The following is a 21,101-nucleotide window of genomic DNA, read 5'->3' as shown; positions in this document are numbered from 1 at the left end:
CATAGTATAAAGGAACAACAAAGACTCAAACTTTAAAAACATAATGGAATTTATTATGTAACAGAAATCAAGAACATTCCTCCCCAAATTGTCAGTTGTTCAAAATGTATTAACAAACGCCCACTTGAAATTCTGCCCTTTGAGACAAGCAAAGAAATTAGCACAGAAATAATGTTAGCATTAGGGATGTGCCGATCAATGGGCTACCGATCAGTATCAGTCGATTTTCATGAAAGGTATGTGATCGCCATTGCCGATTAATTTTACTGCCCATCACAAATGCAGATCCTCTCTGGCTGACACTGCATGTATTTTTAGTTCCCCGGCTAACAAGCAGATAGCAGCAAATTATGCCACTCCTCTAAGCTTGTGCAACCTACTAATAAAAGTCTCAATCAATCAATCAATCAAAGCTAATAATAATCACCTCCATTACAGCAAAATTAACTGAAGTTCTTTGTATGTAAAGTTTCATTATCATGATTCATTATCACTGGAGGATGAGGCTGAATATATTACACACCGAGGAAAAGAATAAGGATATTATTGTTTTTTGATTAAATATTATGTTGATGTTCCTGAACTTTCAGTAGCACTTACACAAATAAATTAGTTAATGTATGTGATTGCTATCGATTTTGGTATCGACCAATCTCACTAATGGATGATCGGTATTGGAATTGGCAGCATAAAACCTTGATTGGAACATTACTAGTTAGCATACAAAAAAACTATTTGAATAGTAGTTTTTTTGTATATCCATCCATCCATTTCCTACCGCTTGGCCCGTTTGGGATTGCGAGGGGGCTGGAGCTTATCCCAGCTGCACTCAGGCGGAAGGCAGAGTACACTCTGGACAAGTCGCCACCTCATTGCAGGGCCAATACAGATCAAAGGCTTCAACAAAGTATTGGGCAAAGGCTGTGAATACTTGCAGTATGTACATGTGATTATTTATTATAATTTTTTTTTTTTTAATACATTTGCAAAAAAACCAATATAAAACCTTCTCATATTGTCATAATGAGCTATAGACTAAAAAATAATGTATTTATTTTATTATGTAATCCTGTATTCCTCTTGCCTTAAAAAATGAGCGAGGAAAGCAAAATTGGCACAATGTATACAATTAAAATGATGGTGATGAAATATGGTAAATGTTTAAACACATTCATAATATTTTATGACAAACATTGTGGATGGAAAAAACTCAGCAGAAAGCAGAGAAAGAACAATCAACCATGGATGACAAAAGGATTAAAAATGCTTGTAATAAGAAGAATGCAGTTTTTTTTACTTCCACAATTTTCTAAAATCATTGGAAAAATAACAGATTGGAGAGTTTCATAAACAAATATAGAATACTCGCTTAGAACCAATATGGATACAGAGCTAATATTTCAACTTTGATGGCTTTAATCGAAATAACAGAGGAAATGACCAATTCAATAGATGGTAAACAGTGTGCAACAGCAGTGCTTGTGGATCTAACTAAAGCATTTGACACAATTAATCACAATATTTTTATTTTAAAAAATCAGAACGGTAGGGCATCAGAGGGTTGGTCTTAAACTGGATTAGAAGCTACTTAACCAGCAGGAAACAATACGTGAAGCAAGGCGAACACACATCTACAACACTAAATATATCCTGTGGCGTACCACAGGGATCAATACTGGGACCAAAACTATGAAATCTTTATATAAATGACATTTGTAAAATTCCAAAAGACTTAAAGTTAGTATTATTTGTGGACGATACAACCGCGTTTTGTTCAGGAGAGAACACACAGAAGCTAATACAAATATTACCGGAAGAAATTAACAAATTAAAAAGATGGTTTGACAAAAACAGACTATCCTTAAACCTCAGTAAAACTAAAATAATGCTATTCGGTAACAGTAGAGAAATTTAAACACAAATAGACATAATAGAAATTGAAAACGTAAATTAAATAACATATCTAAGTATAATGATTGATGATAAAATAAACTGGAAATCTCATTAAAAAATATACAACATCAGGTGGTAAGAAACACGTCAATAATGAATAAAGCAAAATATGCATCGGACCAAAAATCCATTCATACTCTCTACTGCTCGTTAGTGTTACCATATCTGAGTCATTGTGCAGAAATACGGGGAAATAAATACAAAAGTACACTTCATTCATTAACCGTGTTACAAAAAGATCAGTTAGAATAATACATAATGTTGGATATAGAGAAGATTCAGACCCTTTATTTATTGAATCGAAAATATAGAAATTCCACGATACAGTGCATTTGCAAAGAGCTAAAATTATGCACAAAGCAAACTATAACCTGCTACCCAAGAACGAACAACGATTCTTCTCAACAAAAGAGAAGAAATATAACCTTTGAGAAAAATTTCATTTAAAACATTTGTATGCACGTACAACACTTGAGACCTTTATGTGGAATTAAATTATGGAATGGATTAAGCAAAAAAAGCAAACAATGTATTAATATGATACAACTCAATAAACTGTTCAAACTCAAAGTGTTTAGAAAGTACAAAGAAGAAGGACCATGATAAACATTCTGAATGTATTGATAATCTTATTTATCTCACCATATGAAATACAACTTACTTCACTTATTATTTATTTATTTGTTAATGATATTACTTATGGAGTATATTGTGAAAAAGTTGAAAACAGGAAGTGAACAAAAGTGTTAGCAACTGCTATGTACAGGAAAAGGGGTAGGATTAAATAGGCTCTGCTTCTTTCTACTCCTTTTCGAACATGTTGAAACTGGAAATTATGATGTATCATGTTGTATGCATGCACGTTCGAAATAAAAACTCAACTTTTGGAAATAAGGCTGTAACATAACAAAATGTGGAAAAAGTGTAGTTCTGTGAATACTTTCCGGATGCACTGTACATTGCCAAAAATAGACGCTGCAACTGGCTTCCCTTCCTCCTCACGTCTTCATGTGTTTCCCTCCACCCCCCCGCAAGCGGAGGAAAAAATTAAGTCTTGCAGTATTTTAAATGTAACTATGCCAGCATTTTACAAAGTATACGACAGACTTTGACTCTTGCTTCATTACTCAATTTACGGTAGTATTAAAAATAACACAGGACAGCTTCTTGCGGTCACAGCAGTATATGTGACATCCTCCTCAGTCTCCGCGGTGCCAGTGTGCGAAGACCACCCTGCTGTCTCCCTGAAATGGCCAAGGAATCACAGGAACACTTTTTGACAACAATAGGTGGCAAAATGATCGCATAGATAAATTAATTCATAAATCATTAAATGCCTTGGCGAAAAAGTTAATTTTATGTCCTTGCCTCAATCTTTTCTACATTGTTAAAATCAAATGTTAGCAAAGCCCTTACACTCACGTCTGTGTGTGGCCAACATATCCACAGCCTGTAGAAATGTTTGTATGTCAGCCGTTAAGTTGGCGTGAGGCACCACACATTTCCATGTCAACGTCAGTCTTGATACATTTCATCTTTGCCGAGAAAAAGGTTGTACGCCAGGTTTTTGTGCGTTAGCAAGCTTGTTACATGAAGACCCTGGTCTGTACACTTCACTCAAACTGATTTCTCTGTTACACATGATTACATTTAAAAAAATGTCTGATATACTTAAAACTATTTTTTAGGCCTCATTCAGCTGCAACGACATCAGCAGCCCAGAGTAACTCCCGTTACAGTACTGCCGCTGATGCCCTGGCTGCCTTGGTAGATATTGCAGCCTCTGCTCCGCCTGTGGATGTGGCCAAAGTTAAGGAGAACAAACGAGATGAACGGGATGATGAAATATCTTCGACATCTCGGCGAGCGGCAAGCTTCTCGGAACAACAGCAGGAGTCAGAACGGAGATCCCTTGCTTACGGAGCTATGACGATGCCAGGGAGCAAGCCCCACCCAGCATACGCTGAGGCTGTTGGGGTTAAAGATAAGGCACCCCAAACATCGAAGTCACGCATTGAGGAAGAGCTCCGAACACGAGGAAAAACGACCATTACAGCCGCCAACTTCATTGATGTCATCATTACGCGAAAAATCGCATCAGAGAAAGACTCACGAGAGCGGGGCTCTCAGAGCTCTGACTCTTCCAGTAGCTGTGAGTATGAGAAGTTTCATCAACTTGTCTTGTAATCATATATTTATTTCTATCACATCAGCTGACCTTCCAAACTTTTTTGTCCTTTTTCTTGTACAGTGTCATCAAGTCGATATGACAACCCTGGCGGGGGAACCATTGAAGTGATAAGTCCTGCTAGTTCTCCAGTCCAATCTCAACAGGAAAAACTTGACGAGGGGCAACAGACAGCAGGTAGAGACTCACTACTCCTGCACGCACACACACACACACACACACACACACACACACACGCACACACACACACACACACACACACACACACACGCACACAAACCTTACAAGCAACCAGTCCTTATTGTCCTTTTTGGTTTGTAGCAGGACCCTAAGGGGGAACTATGATTATTTTAATCTACAAATAAAACCACTTCCCTGTAGTTTATATAATACGTAATGGATATTCTCTGGTGTAAATTTTGTATGAATTTTGCTCCACAGTCACATTTATAGCCTGTTTTTTAAATCTGTCTGCAAGATTTTTGTGTGTGGAGACATTCCCAAATGGCAAATGAAACCACACCCCACCCTCTCCAAAAGTATGTATTGATTAAATATCTTTTGAAAATGTACACTCTTTAAATGTATATCTTGAAGACGAACATAATCGCTATTTTTTTTTCCAGTCATGGTTGAAAATAAACCTATTAAACATTATGCTGATTTTAGTAGCATTTGTGTCAACGCACGTTGCACGTCGGTGTTAAGCACATCATGATTAGATGGAAATAATACTTTATCCTACCTTATCTTGTTTTCTCAAAGTAGTAATGTTGCAATGGCGCCACTTTTCCCGTCGGAGTTCAGCGTCTAATACTATTTCTTGGTGGCCCAAATGTTGTTGACAAATAAATGTGAAAGCATATATTTTATAATATTTTATAGACCGAGCAAGCAGGAGTGCATGAAACGAGAAGGAATATACGGAAGTTCCAGCGGCAGCAGTCTCAGCAAAGGGGGCGGAAGCTTGCCGAAGCAATATGTCCAAGAATGTCCACATATGTACATCCGTCAATGTGTGATGTCACAGATTTCCCAATGTTAAAAACAATACTTTAAACCCACAAGGTCATCCAAAACTGCGTGTAAGCACACAGCTAAATGTATGAAACCTATGATTTGATGTTTTGGCATTGTTAAACATGAGTATCTAACATTGTAACAACATTTTTAAGTCAGAAAAGACATATAGGTCCTCTTTAAAGATGGCATTTGATGACTTTAACCTAAGCTGCTAGTCAACCGTAGTAAAGGATATCATAAAATTATTAAGGGTTTCCGTGGGGCATGAAAAAGTATTAAGTCATTTATTGGATTTTGTGAAAATTAAAGCCTTAAATGGCATTAAAAAATATTAAATTGGATGTCCAGGGGTATTAAAAAAAGTACAACACAATTGTATGACTCTGCTGCTGCGGTCATCGATAAATTGCTACGTCTGTCTGTGTTTCTTTTCTCCGTCTCTGGCTTTCAAACTGGATACATGTGGTCTTGTCATGAAAAACATTGCCATTCTTTGGTGACTGTTGGCGTGGAGTCCTTAACTCCGACATCATGTAATGTTAATGAGGAAGCTGAGCTTGTTTCATACACAACTCCTTTATTTCAGTCGTCTCCACTTCAACAAACATGAGCTAATACCTTGGCTAACATTAGCAACTCTCGTGACATAGGCACGTGACCTACGATGGCCTCGGCTGGACAACATAGGCGATTCTCACAACACACCACAACTCTAATTATTTGACATTCCCACAATAAATGAAAAATAGTTCCTTCAGCTGCCTGACACTTTATATATAACTTGCTATCTACTGTACCCATTTAAAAAAAACTGTGAACCTTGTAAAATAAAATCTATTCAAGATGTTTAATTGACTCAGACTATTTCTAATGCATCTAAAGGGCTTATTGGCATTTTTCCAAATATCATTCCATGACATGTCTTTTTCTAAAATGTTTAAATAAGTTATCCATTTCCGAACACAGGCATCATTTGCATTCCTTGTTTGCATCATTTATTATTCCATAAAACCTTTTAACTATTTGTTAAAAGTCTTATCCAGAATTTAAAAAAACGTATCCTCGAGGTTGTGGCTATTCTAAGGCATATATTCAGAGGCTATGCATTTTTACAGCATGTTTTTAAAGAGATAAAATAAAAACAAAAATGAATTCTGGGTATATTATATTGATCAACTAAGTGCAGTTCCCCTTTAATCATTTTGATTGAAGGTGCAGTGTGATGATTGAAAGGCACAACCTTTAATTGGCTATTGTCTACGGCCGGCGCAAGTAGTCAGAACATTGTCGCTTGGAATGCTACATCCTATGAACGTGCTCATGCTGTGGTGAAAGCGAGAAAATGGGAAACTGCAAAAGTAGCTGGCTGGCTAGCTTTTCAAAATTTGGTTAAAGCCTGTCGATTGTAAACCCAGAAAGGCGTTATGCAGTATCTTCAAAAAGACCTACAAACTTTGCTCAATGATCATCCATGCAGTGAAATCACACGTTATCAGCTAATCACAAGTTGGCTATTAAATGCATGCAGCAGTTAACGGTGCCACACTTTTTTGGCATGACCGTGACCAGATAATCTGTGAACTAATACATTTGACGTCCCAAAAAAAAATTGCTGAAAACAATTCTATGTAAAATATGTATACAGGACAGTGGTATCTTGGCTTTTGGTGTTGAAAGCCAAATCTTATAAAAAAAAAAAAAACGGGGTCAATTCTTATTGGAAACAATGAAAATACAATTAATTGGTTTCAGACACGCAAAAACACTTTTTTATAGAGAATCATTTATACTTATGAACACCAAAAACAATGCAGAAACATGACGGGTTAAACAAGTAAAAGGGGCTGATTTTAACCTTTACACGGATGCCTAGAGAGCACCAATGTGTTTTAAGCATATTATCCCGCCCACTTGTGGCTTTTAAGACCTAATGATGTACACTACTTGCGTACGTAAAATGTGCTTGTGTGTTGTTGGCTAATGAAAGTGATTTTGATAGCTAACGTTAGCTATCATTGAATTTATATATTATCATAACAACAACATGACTGCAATTTTTTTGTTGCTTCTTATGGACTGCTTTTAAAACTTTAATAAAACATTATGTAGATTCACCTGGTCACAACATTAGTTGCACCTGCACACTCTCAGGTCGATTCAGAGTGCATAAAAAAAGAGCTGCTTTTAGCAGCATTAATGTCACTGCATGTCAGTGTTACTATGCGCATGCAAAGATTAGATAAATATAATACTTTATCCTGCCTTTTTGGGTTTTCTCGTAGCCTGAAACAGACCACCGCCCCACTGGCATTGATCTTAATTTATTGTCTAAATACGTGCTTCCACCTCGCGGTAACGTCACGACTTAGCCAGACTAAAAAAAAGCCTGCGAACAGAGGCATCCAAAAACTGGATGGAAGCTCACGCCAAAATGCATTGACTCTTTGACATTGTTTAACACAAGTGTCCATCATTGTAACATTTAATTCAAAAAAGACGAAATTCATCAGAAGTCCCCCTACATTTGATTGTTTTTAGCATGCTTTATAAACACAAGTATCAAAGTGGCCCCAAAATAACAAGACATTCAAACCCTGGATGACTGTATGTACTGTAAAATGTTCTGCTTGCGGCCCTTGTTGGAAAAAAAGACCCCTGATCTAAAGTATATGTTGCTATTAGGAAAAGTAGCAATGTATGAATGTTAAAACCTCTTCTCTGTCTCATTACCCTCCTCAAATTCTCAATTCTCTGCTACCATGTTCAGCTGGTATGCGGGCTTATGACATGAGTCGATACCGACCTCCAGGAGAGTCCCCGCAGCCCAGTTCCCAACAGCCCCCCTCTTCCCAGGCTGACAGTTATTCCCAAATTCCCAAGACACACCGGGTCATGACCCTGGCAGATCACATCTCGGTAGGAAATGAACATAATATCATAAGACAAAGTAACCTCATACTGGATGAACATTCAAATGTATTTACCAATTTCTTTCACGCAGCACATCATAACCCAAGACTTTGCCCGGAATCAAGACCCTCCTACAGTTTCTTCTTCAGCCTCTGTCACATTCCAGAGCACGGTGCCTACTGTGTCCTCTACAAGTCGAGCTAAGTTGCCAAGTCACTACAGTCCTGAGAATCAAGTCCAGGCCCCACATCACCACAGACTCCCCAGCAGGGTTTCCCCAGAAAACGCCACAGACAAGCCCAGATCCAGGTAGAGGTCATTTTCATTCCGTCATCAAGTTGAATAAGCTATAACCCATCATCTCAACATGATCCCCCTCCCTCCCTTCTAGACCTGGAAAGTCTCCAGAGAGAGGTGGAAGGCATATGGACAACTATGAACCCATCTCACCACCACAGAGCTACCAGAGCATGGACAAGCAGGAGACTGCTGGGCCTGCAACCCAAAGACGAGAAGCAGAAAACTCTGAGATCAGGTACATGAGCTGCGTGCTAGATACATCGTTAACCATCTTTAATTAGTAGGCAAAACCCACTGAGGATCAATAATAAAACAATCATTTTGATATGTATTCATTTTTGATTAAGACATAATATGGCACAGGGGTTAGTGCATGTGCCTCACAATACGAAGGTCCTGAGTAGTCCTGAGTTCAATCCCGGGCTCGTGATCTTTCTGTGTGGAGTTTGCATGTTCTCCCCGTGACTGCGTGGGTTCCCTCCGGGTACTCCGGCTTCCTCCCACCTCCTAAAACATGCACCTGGGGATAGGTAGATTGGCAACACTAAATTGGCCCTAGTATGTGAATGTGAGTGTGAATGTTGTCTGTCTATCTGTGTTGGCCCTGCGATGAGGTGGCGACTTGTCCAGGGTGTACCCCGCCTTCCGCCCGAATGCAGCTGAGATAGGCTCCAGCACCCCCCGCGACCCCAAAAGGGACAAGCGGTAGAAAATGGATGGATTATGATGTGATGCTTTGACGTTGTTTAACACCAGTATCCAACATTTATAAGTCAGAAAAAAATTAATTCATTATAGGTCCCTTTTAAATATTTTGAGATCTTCCGTATGTTTTTGACGATGGTTAATTATTTTGTCCAATAGGTACAATATGGCAGTCTTGGAGAAGTTGTTTTAAATCCGCACCCAGCAGTTGGTTTCTCATTTACAGTACTTACTTTATTTCCTTGTTATCTATTGAATCGCAGGAATGACTCACGATCCCCCGGCAATGTCAGTTATCTGCCCTCCTTCTTCACCAAACTAGAGAACACCTCACCTATGGTGAAATCCAAAAAGCAGGAGATCTTTCGTAAGTTGAACTCCAACTCTGGTGTCGGTGATTCTGATGTTGGTAAGTGGGGCTCTGTCTTCCTCTTGTTTCTAAGTAAAATGCATGCATCAAATGCTGAAACTAACTTGTCAAATGTGTGTGCATGCGTGTGCATGCCATGTGTGTTGACTGCAACAGCTCCTTCTAAATGTCTGTCTCATACAAGCATGTACTATGTATTTACAAATATATACTTATCTGGCATTTTCTTTATTCAATATCTAATGTTGTCTTGTAGGAATTGCCCAGCCTGGCACAGAGATTTTCAACTTGCCTGCGGTTACCAGCTCCAGTAAGTTACCAAAATACCCAAGTGGCTATTTCTAAAGGGAAAGTATGCAACTAAGTACAGTTCCTTTCACAAGTTTACAGTACATACAGTCATCCAGGGTTTGAATGTCTTGTTATTTTGGGGCCATTAATGATTTATATCAACACAACGCACGTTGTCATAGATTTTTAAAAATAAGAACAGAGTGCACACTTATGAAGTTATCATTTTTTTAATTTACGTAGGGTCACAATTATAAATACAGGTTCAAAAATTACTGTACACCCAGTCCTGTAAATCATATCATAAGTGATACTACTTTTTACTTGACAAGGCCTAGCTCTATTAAAGGGGACTCACAATAATTTGTATCTACATATATGACACTTCCTTATGTTATCTTCCATTTGTTACACCTTTGTTTTGTATGCTCTAACTATGAAAAGCTTTGATTATTTAATATCCTACTTTACGGAAATACATTTTTTGCAGTCATGTCCAGTCCCTTTTAACCGTGATAAACAAGGGATGACTGTACCCCAAAAGAAAAGGGCCATTATGTGTTTTGACCGTACATTTCTCATTGTATGCATTGTGCTATCTGTCCTTCATAGGCAACATCAACCCGAGGAGCCACTCCTTCAGTGACCCTGCCAGTAACCTGGGCCTTGAGGACATAATTCGTAAAGCCCTAATGGGCAACCTGGAGGACAGACAGGAAGAGCAACAAGGAGGAGTAGGTGCCATCAGCAACTCGAGCAGTGACACCCGCCAAGAGGCCAATCCGTCACCCAGCACTGGTACATGAAAATCACAATCCTAGTCTACATAATTTTGATTTAAAATGAAGAGTTAAAAGTTATGTATGTTTCTCTCTGCATCCACAGTGAAACAGAAGCAGAATAAAGGCAACAGCCGTAAATCCAAGTCTCCTAATCTTGGTCAGGCCTACACAGGAGGGGATCGTCCTTCCTCAGTGTCCTCCGTCCACTCCGAGGGAGACTATCACAGACAATCACAAGCCCAGTCCCAATGGAGTTGGGATGACCGACCTTCATCTGCAGGTAAGATTTTTCCCTTCTAAGTTGAGCTCATTTGAAAGTGTTCCAGTGTCGATCCCAGCATAAGACAAACCCCTCTTCTTAAAACCTTTTTTTTGACAAATACATAATAAATGTTTCTTTAATCATGAGTCAATATCAGTCAAATAATTTTTTATTCATCACATTTTATTTTTGCCATAAATAAAATGGCAAAAAATATTTTTCCTGCAGGAAAATATTGAGTTAATTGACCTATGAGACAGCCTCCTAATCTATGTTAATAGCTGAAGCACTCTTTTTTTCCTCTGCAGATAGTGCCATAAATCCACTTTCTGTTTAAGTTAGCTTTAAAAAAAAATAAATTACAATTTAAAGCACAAAAATTAATATGCAAACAGGTGGGGATCTACTGTATAAACTAGTGGATGTTCCAATCAGGGACTCATACTGCTGATTCCAATACCGATCATCCATGAGCGAGATCAGCCAATACTGATTAATGACACATGTATTAAAGAGGAACTGCTCTTTTTTGGAATTTTGCCTGTCATTTACACTCCCTATTTAAGAATAAAACACATTTGTCTTTCTTTTTTTATGAATTTTAATTTGATATGTACAGCAAGCACGTGGTGGTTAACAATAAAGTTAATTGGAAACCTCTATTGCGCCCATAAAGCCCCCTAAAAAACATCCAAAAACTCTGAACAATACTGCATTACCGGTATATACATGTTGTACCTACGTATTAACAAAGTATTAGCGACATTGTTATTATAAGCGCTAATGCTGTGGAACTACTTTGAGCAGCGTCGTAATCACAGAGAGTTATTTAGCTTATGCAGGTATATACATACTAAGCGCAGAATAGGCGGAATAGATCAAATTACATTACCTCCATTGTTAGCAGACTCTTGCTCTTGTTTATTTATAAGTTAGTATGCATAAAAAAAAGAAAAACATGTGTGCTTGTCTCACATACGGATTGTGAATGAAAGTTTAAAAAAAAAGTGCATTTCCCCATTAACTGTACATCTTTCAATGTATTTATGGTGAGTGCTATTGACAGTTTAACAATATAAACACAATATTTGAACTATAGTTCCTTATTCTCTTTAATTACATACAATTGTTTGAGCAACACTAAGTCAATAGGACAAACTAACTAAACAAAAGCAATAACTACTATCTACTATGCAATGAAATCATTTTTGCCCTCTGAGTCCTCCTGTGTCCAGGGAATTATTCTCTGAGTTTGTAAACATTAACAAAAACTTTTTCTTTTAAATTAACATTGACCTAATCACTATCGATCATACACTGATACCACCCTTGGTGTCAACATCACCAATTTATGGATCGATTCGGCCTCCTCTTACATATCGTGTACTGACTGTGACAATGCTGACTGACACCAACAGTTGTTATATTATCCTGTCTTTAGACTTTTATTCATCTACTTGTTAATGTCCTGTTAATATCTGCTTACTTCCTGCTGTGACGCGGTTCCTTCTACACTTTTTAAACTTTACTAACCACTTATTTCTTGGTGTTGTTTAAAGCTAGCTTCGCTATTAACATGACTGCTCATGCTTTTTCTTGGTGTGTTACATGTTTAGGATGTCATATTAATAATACTTTTTCAAGAAAATCGACCGATACTGATTAGTGGCCGGCCCGTCACCACATTCTTAGCATAAACTTCTTAACTCCTTAAATGAGATGACCTGATTTTTTGTGGAAAATACTGTTTTGTATTTGTGTCTAAACAACGTTTTAGCAACTTGCTTATCAACATGTTTCCTTTTCCTGTTTCAGGCTCCATGCAGTTCCCTTACAATCCGCTGACCATGCGCATAATGAGCACCACGCCACCCACCTCCATATCGTCCCCTTCCATACAGAGCCAGCAGCAGCAGCAGCAGCAGCAGCAGCAGCAGCAGCAGCAGCAGCAGCAGCAGCAGCAGCCTCCCGCAGGAGCTCAGGTGGGCCAGCAGCGTGTGTGGCAGTCTCTGCTGTCAGAGCAATACGAGGCCCTTTCAGACAGTGACGACTGAGCTCGGCCCGCTTGCTCGGCCTGTAGTCAAGAAGGGTGGAAAAGGAAGCCTGAGTCGAGGGCTCTCGTCTCTTCTCCCTCCCTTTCTCTCTCTCTCTCTCTCTCTCTCTCTCTCTCTCTCTCTCTCTCTCTCTCTCTCTCTTTCTCTCTCTCTCTCTCTCTGTCTCTCTCTCTCTGTCTCTCTCTCTCTGTCTCTCTCTCTCTCTCTCTCTCTCTCTCTCTCTCTCTCTCTCTCTCTCTCTGTCTCTCTCTCTTTCCAAGAGTGTCAAGTTGACAGGGTGGTGTCCAATTTTTTTCTGGTGCTATGTCGCCCCCTGACTGTCAGCCGAGTGTACAAGCAACAGCCAATGACGGACTGGACTCTCCGGAACAAGACTCACCTTTGGTTTGGAAGCGGTCACCCGGTCTATTGGGGAAATAAAGTCGACTGGCTTGAGATACAGTGAAGTAGATATGTACATTTGACAATTTTGTTTGATTTCTGTAAAGCTATAAATCAACTTTAAGAAAATCGTATGTAAATAGGATAACCGTTTTGCAGTGTTTTTCTTAACTTGATGATTTCTTATTTTAGTGTTATAAATGGATCCACTCTAAATGCTAAGTGTAATCTTTAACGCCATAGTTGGTCTCCCCTCACTTTAATATATGTGATGAATTCTTACCGGTAAGAGACAACAGAGGCTGTTCCTCCCGTCAAGCACCAGCGCAGCCTGAACGCTGTGGACAATACAGGCCGGCAAAACACTTGACTAACATTTAAACAGCGGCACAGCGCTGATATTTGAGTTTCAACACAACGGCTGAGATTGCCTCTCAGCACATTCTAGACAGCGAAATGTATTGAAGACAAGTTGTGAACACTGGTGTTAGGACAGAGACGTTTCTTGAAATAGGGGACTACCCCTGGCCCCTGTCATAAACGTGAATTTGAGCCTATGTTTTTTTTCCCCCTGATACAGTTGTTACCGCTGCAGTTTGCGACCTGTCCAAAATGGTGTCCTACACAATGTTCTATTTGTTAAATTTGTCTGGAAATTTCGTTGTTTTTTTTTTTAATGGTTTTGTCATGCCTTGTGACTTGAGAAAGAAGGCAGCTTTAATTTTCTCAGAGAGATATGTTGTTTGTTTATCTAGTACCTTTTTTAAATCCTTCCACTAAAACAAAATAATCACGCCACATACAAACTTAATCATATGCAACATCTTTTTGCACTTTCTGGTTTGTAGCTATTACTAAGAAAATACATCTTATATGCTGTCTGCCACATCGCGCTTCAAATATTCCGGCTTCACCACATAGCTAGTTTTTTTTCTGTTTTTTGAAAGCATGTGCTTCAACATTTTTGCCCTAATGAAGCATTTTCAACTATGAAAATGGCTAAATTAACTAAAAGTATCAATACTAAAGTAGTCTTGGCCACTAGATGAGACCAAACCAGTCAGATCACGCTGTTCAGTTATTGTGGCCACTGAATGGCTCAGCCCTGGACAGCATTACTATATTGGTGTAAAACAGTGTGAAGGTGACTAAAGGGTGTTATTCACGTCTAGAAGGCTCTCATAATGTTGAAAAAATTATTTAGAAGGCCATAAACATGTTTTTTTATTTGAAAATGTTAATTTTAAAATTAATGATTCCTACCTCCCAATTGATTTATCCGGACCCAATTAACAGTGACAAACGAGGAGTAGTTGTAACTTGGTAATGTTCTTTTGGGTTTCCAACCACTCACTGATAACAGGATGTTTGAGATTAAATTTTTATGATGGCTCATCATTTTGTGACCATTTCAGAATAGGTAACGTTCTCATAATATGGTACCTTTTTATGCTATCAGTGATTCCAAACCACGGCCATTCTAACAAGAAAAGCTAACAAATCTTTTCGACTATTATTGGATAAATGCTCCGTCATCTTCACTTTTTACTCTGCTGTTAACAATCGCTTGAGCTCTAAACTGCTTATGTACTGTTTCCTTTTTTTTGTCAGCACATGTTCAGATATTTTTCTGATTGTTTCCATGCAATTGTTTTTGTGTCCTATTTTCAGGGGATGGTAGTTGTTTACAAAGGCAATGACAAAACGTTTACAAACTTGAATCTGAAAAGAAATATCGACTTGAAGTTGAAAAATAATTAGGTCCATTTTTCAAGTGATAAAACCCACAGTTGTGACTTTTTTGTTGTTTTGAAAATCCACACTTGAAAACCCTTGTTCCCTTTTGACGTTGAAATGCAATGATTGTATGGCACAGTCTTTTAGTTGGCAACTACAAATGTTCAGACCAATCAATAAAGTGGATCAGTTCTCCGCCACTGTAAATTGTTATTCCTTGAACTCTGCTGACTGTGACAAATTGAGAATATAGGTTAGTCACAATTCTCTGTTAAACTTTGTGTTCACATTTAGATGCCCACCAGTATAAAAATGATTGCCCATTAAAACTGCTATTTTTTTATGTACTACGTTTTTAACAGACTGCAATTCATGTGAATAATATACTTATTCTATGAAAACCGTATGTATTCTCATTCTTGAAAAACAAGAAAATATTGTTTTGAGAAAATTGAGCTAAATTCTCAGAGCTTTGATGAGTGTAAATGAGTTAAACTGCCATTAAATCGCTGAAATGTAATTAAAATTGATCTTTGACAGTTATATGTAACAGGTATATACTGTACAGTGCATCCGGAAAGTATTCACAACGCTTCACTTTTTTCACATTTAGTTATGTTACAGCCTTATTCCAAAATGGAATACATTCCTTTTTATCATCAAAAATATACAGGCAATACTCCATAATGACAATGTGAAATGTTTTTTATTTATTTTGAAAATGTATTAAAAATAAAAATTAGAGATGTCCCATAATGGCTTTTTTTCCGATATTCCGATATTGTCCAACTCTTAATTACCGATACCGATATATACAGTCGTGGAATTAACACATTATTATGCCTAATTTTGTTGTGATGCCCCGCTGGATGCATTAAACAATGTAACAAGGTTTTCCAAACTAAATCAACTCAAGTTATGGGGGGGAATAGGGGGTAGCGGGGGGTGTATATTGTAGCGTCCCGGAAGAGTTAGTGCTGCAAGGGGTTCTGGGTATTGTTTATGTTGTGTTACGTGTGGATGTTCTCCCGAAATGTGTTTGTCATTCTTGTTTGGTGTGGGTTCACAGTGTGGCGCATATTTGTAACAGTATTAAAGTTGTTTATACGGCCACCCTCAGTGTGACCTGTATGGCTGTTGACCAAGTATGCATTGCATTCACTTGTGTGTGTGAAAAGCCGTAGATATTATGTGACTGGGCCGGCACGCAAAGGCAGTGCCTTTAAGGTTCATTGGCGCTCTGTACTTCTCCCTATGTCCGTGTACACAGCGGCGTTTTAAAAAGTCATAAATTTTACTTTTTGAATCCGATACCGATCATTTTGAAACCGATACCGATAATTTCCGATATTACATTTTAAAGCATTTATCGGCCGATAATATCGGCAGTCCGATATTATCGGACATCCCTAATAAAAATAATTAAAAAATCACATGTTCATATACAGGTATATTGACATCCTTTGCTCAATACTTAGTTGATGCACCTTTGGCAGCAATTACAGCCTCAAGTCTTTTTGAATACGATGCCACAAGCTTGGCACACCTATCTTCCTAGTCACGTCCGTTGTGTCCTTGGGCAAGACACTTCACCCTTTGCCTCTGATGGCTGCTGGTTAGCGCCTTGCATGGCAGCTCCCGCCATCAGTGTGTGAATGTGTGTGTGAATGGGTAAATGTGGAAATACTGTCAAAGCGCTTTGAGTACCTTGAAGGTAGAAAAGGGCTATACAAGTATAACCCATTTATCATTTATCATTATCTTTGGGCAGTTTTGCCCATTTCTATTTGCAGCACCTCTCAAGTTTGATATTGTTGGATGGAAGGTGTTGGTTTTCATCCATGATGTCTCTGTACATTGCTGCATTCATATTTCCCTCTATCATGACTTGTCTCCCAGTGCCTACCGCTAAAAAACATCCCCACAGCATGATGCTGCCACTACCATGCTTCACTGTAGGGACGGTATTGGCCTGGTGATGAGCCGTGTTTGGTTTTCTTCAAACATGACGCCTGGCATTCACGCCAAAGAGTTCAATCTTTGTTTCATCAGACCAGAGAATTTTTTTTCTCATGGTCTGAGAGTCTTTCGGGTGCATTTTGGAACACTTTAATGAAGAAATGGCTTCTGTCTGGCCACTATACCATACAGTCCTGATTGGTGGATTGCTGCAGAGATGGTTGTCTTTCTGGAAAGTTCTCCTCTCTCCAGAGAGCAATACTGTAGCTCTGACAGAGTGACACTCTGGTTTGTGGTAACCTCCCTGACTAGACTAAGATGAATGCAGCAATGCACAGAGACATCCTGGATGAAAACCAAGTCTTCCCATCCAACCTGATGGAGCTTGAGAGGTGCTGCAAAGAGGAATGGGTGAAACTGCCCAAAGATAGGTGTGCCAATTTTGTGGCATTGTATTCAAAAAGACCTGAGGCTGTAATTGCTGCCAAAGATGCATCAACAAAGTAATGAACAAAGGATGTCAATGTATATGTACATGTGATTATTTTTAGTTAAATACATTTGCTAATTAAAAAAAAAACAATTTATTATACTGTATTGTCTGTAGAATTTTGAGGACAAAAATGAATTTATTAAATTTTGGAATAAGGCTGTAACATAACAAAAGGTGGAAAAAGTGAATACTTTACGGACGCACTGTATAAAAGACTTGTGTGAATTCAGTCAACTCAAACAAGTCCTGCCTGCTTTCGCTCTCATTTTAGCTCAGTAGGCATTGTAAAAAATATTTTTCTGTTTACGGTGGCACAGGGGTTAGTGCATGTGCCTCACAATACGAAGGTCCTGAGTAGTCCTGAGTTCAATCCCGGGCTCGGGATCTTTCTGTGTGGAGTTTGCATGTCCTCCCTGTGACTGCGTGGGTTCCTTCCGGGTACTCCGGCTTCCTCCCACCTCCAAAGACATGCACCTGGGGATAGGTTGATTGGCAACACTAAATTGACCCTAGTGTGTGAATGTGAGTGTGAATGTTGTCTGTCTATCTGCGTTGGCCCTGTGATGAGGTGGCGACTTGTCCAGGGTGTACCCCGCCTTCCGCCCGAGTGCAGCTGAGATAGGCTCCAGTGACCCCGAAAGGGACAAGCGGTAGAAAATGGATGGATGTATCAAAATAAATGTCATGAATTATTGACCAATTTAAGACTTTGATTACCTAACCTCAAATATTCCACTCTGAAACTTATTTTTAGAAATATTCCATATTTTGTATTTTCCTCATTATTACTTTACAAAAAGGCCATAAAGTAGATAGAGCTGAAGATGTCAAAAGATATTAAAATCGTCAAAAGTAAAAACAAATATTTTATGAGAGAGTCTCTTTTGGATCCTAAAAGCTCTTTTATCCTGCACTACAACGAGCTAATGCAACGAAATTTCGTTCTTCTCTGTACTGTAAAGTTCCAATTTGAATGACAATAAAAGAAGTCTAAGTCTAAGTAATGTGTATGGGGTTAATTGTGTAGATGAAACACTAACACAATATCAGTGCAGTGTCAATACAGGTAGTGAGTGTGCAACACACTCACTGAGGTGTCATTTACCCATCACTACATAACACAAATGTATGGTTTAGCTAAGAAAAAAAAACTAACACTGTGCCAAAGTGAAAGAAACACACACAGCTGGATGATGAACATTCTGTCAAAGGTGAAGATAGAGCGCAAATATGTTTGCAGAAACATTTATTCCACACCATGACTTTGTACACACTGTATAATATTTTAATGTGAGTGTGACGTCATTATTCTTGCTAATGGAACAATATATTACAGAAAGTCACCATGAGGTTTGGGACGTATGTGAGCTGTTTTTTTTAGAGAGAAAAAGTCAAAGCCAGTATTTTTTTAAACTTTATTGAAATACACAACAGAGAAACAAGGTACGTTTTGATGTAGAATACTGTACTTTAGACAAAAATTAAATCTATTTTATTTTTGTACGAAATGGGTTTATTCTCTTCTTAACGAATAGAGTAACCCGTAGAGCAGTGGTTCTCAAATGGGGGTACGTGTACCCCTGGGGGTACTTGAAGGTATGCCAAGGGGTACGTGAGATTTTTTTTAAATATTGTAAAAATAGCAACAATTAGAAAATCCTTTTATAAATATATTTATTGAATAATACTTCAACAAAATATGAATGTAAGTTCATAAACTGAACATCAAATCAAGTAGGCTATTCCATTAATTACCATAAACCCAGAGTTTCCCCCATGCCATGATGGTCTGACCCTCACTAAAATGTCTGTCAAAAAGAACTGTGAAAAGAAATGCAACAATGCAATATTCAGTGTTGACAGATAGATTTTTTGTGGACATGTTCCATAAATATTGATGTTAAAGATTAATTTTTTTGTGAAGAAATGTTTAGAATTAAATTCATGAATCCAGATGGATCTCTATTACAATCCCCAAAGAGGGCACTTTAAGTTGATGATTACTTCCATGTGTAGAAATCTTTATTTATAATTGAATCACTTGTTTATTTTTCTACAAGTTTTTAGTTATTTGTATATCTTTTTTCCAAATAGTTCAAGAAAGACCACTACAAATGAGCAATATTTTGCACTGTTATACAATTTAATAAATCAGAAACTGATGACACAGTGCTGTATTTTACTTCATCTCTTTGTTTCAACCAAAAATGCTTTGCTCTGATTAGGGGGTACTTGAATTTAAAAAAAATCACAGGGGGTACATCACTGAAAAAAGGTTAAGAACCACTGCCGTAGAGCACAAGAATTGTAAGTGTAACAAAAAGTGAAACAGCCTCCATAAGTGGGTTGCAGTCACGTGACCAAGAAGCACATCCTGCCACTTCCGGGTTTCAGGCTATTGGTCCAAAGCCTATTTGGCTCCTGTTTATTTCCCTGCATCAGTGCAGACTTAGATAGTGATGGTCAGATTGAACCACTTCAGCCAAATGGTTCGAGAATTTCTGCTTCGGCACAAGACTCCACCTGCTGGTCAAATGTATAATTACAAACAGCTGCAACTTAACCACATAATAATTTTTTGGACAAAACCTCTCCATTATCCAGCTATGGATTTCTGGTAGCTGGTTAAAAAGACTACATGCAGAATGCTTTACTTTAATAAATGTAATGTTTAAAGTGATAAACACATTTGAGAACTGACGTCACATTACCAAGAATCGAACTCACGTCTTGTGGAATAAAAGGCGATAACACTGACTATTGTACTACCAAAGTTATGATGACGTCACCGACACAAGCTGGTTATTTAATATTCATTAAATTGATATAGAGTTCATTGTTTGGAATCAGTTTGTTGCACTTTTTTTATTCTAGCGACATTTTTAAAACTACTTTTAATTCTCTATCCATATTCCGGACTGACCAAAAGTCTCAATAGCTCACACTTTCAATGGAACTTGGGCGCTTTATGAGTGTCGAATCTCCCGGCAAATCTGAACCGCATCCCGAAGCGGTCACGTGGTACAACTTGGCATACGTCATCTTTTCCGGCTCCTCCCCTAAATGAAGCAAGCCTCGATACGTGCTTAGCGGAAACGCCCCCTCCTTACTCGACACATTTGGTCCCGTAGACATGTTATAAGTAGACGCAGCATTGGCTGCTGTGGCGCGAGAAGTTCGGCCGCCATCTTGAAGTGGTGATGAGGAGCCGGGGAGCAGCCTAAACTGACAGTTGACAGGTAGAAAACAAAGATGCCGGTGCTGGTGTTCAGCGTTTTCCTGCTCAAATGAGCGGACTGTTGAAAATAGGAATCGGGGGATAACTTTTCACAAGTAAGATTTAACACTATCAAAACAAACTATATAAAAACAAAAACAATATAAAAGGAACTTCGGATGTTTTGAATAGTCTAATCAAACAAGGATATTCAAAGTTGACATATCCTGATTACTTGATGAAAACGGTGAAGATTATAATATGAGTAATGTAGTAAACAAGTTCAATAGTTTTTTTGTAAATGTTGGTCCTAAATTGGCTGTTGATATCCCAGACAATGGAGTTACAAAATCAACTATTGAACAGAATTCTTCGTCATTCTTCCTCTCAGCTACAAATGAGCAGGAAGTGACAAACATTGTGCGGAAGTGTAAAAGTAAGTGCTCCACTGACTGCCATGATATCAACATGATATT

At 38.4% G+C, this 21,101-nt stretch overlaps 1 protein-coding gene across 5 annotated transcripts in view; it reads left to right on the top strand.

Moving 5' to 3' along the window:
* The window catches only part of ncor1 (nuclear receptor corepressor 1), a 168,967-nt gene extending 153,811 nt beyond the window's left edge, over window positions 1-15,156 (top strand). For 4 of the 5 annotated variants that reach the window (XM_062048206.1, XM_062048205.1, XM_062048204.1 and 1 more), the window contains 10 exons: window positions 3,642-4,105; window positions 4,205-4,318; window positions 7,932-8,080; window positions 8,166-8,383; window positions 8,466-8,609; window positions 9,343-9,488; window positions 9,706-9,759; window positions 10,353-10,538; window positions 10,626-10,802; window positions 12,600-15,156. In XM_062048206.1, the coding sequence (XP_061904190.1) occupies window positions 3,642-4,105; window positions 4,205-4,318; window positions 7,932-8,080; window positions 8,166-8,383; window positions 8,466-8,609; window positions 9,343-9,488; window positions 9,706-9,759; window positions 10,353-10,538; window positions 10,626-10,802; window positions 12,600-12,838 (1,891 nt within the window). In that variant the 3' untranslated portion in view covers window positions 12,839-15,156. The remainder of the gene's footprint in view (window positions 1-3,641; window positions 4,106-4,204; window positions 4,319-7,931; window positions 8,081-8,165; window positions 8,384-8,465; window positions 8,610-9,342; window positions 9,489-9,705; window positions 9,760-10,352; window positions 10,539-10,625; window positions 10,803-12,599) is intronic. The other variant, XM_062048203.1, reaches the window with a different exon arrangement.
* The last annotated feature ends 5,945 nt before the right edge of the window (window positions 15,157-21,101 follow it).

Source organism: Entelurus aequoreus, linkage group LG05, assembly GCF_033978785.1.
Source record: "Entelurus aequoreus isolate RoL-2023_Sb linkage group LG05, RoL_Eaeq_v1.1, whole genome shotgun sequence".
NCBI lineage: Eukaryota > Metazoa > Chordata > Actinopteri > Syngnathiformes > Syngnathidae > Entelurus > Entelurus aequoreus.
The sequence above is the reverse complement of the archived record's forward strand: the minus strand, read 5'-3'. Positions and strand labels throughout refer to the sequence as shown.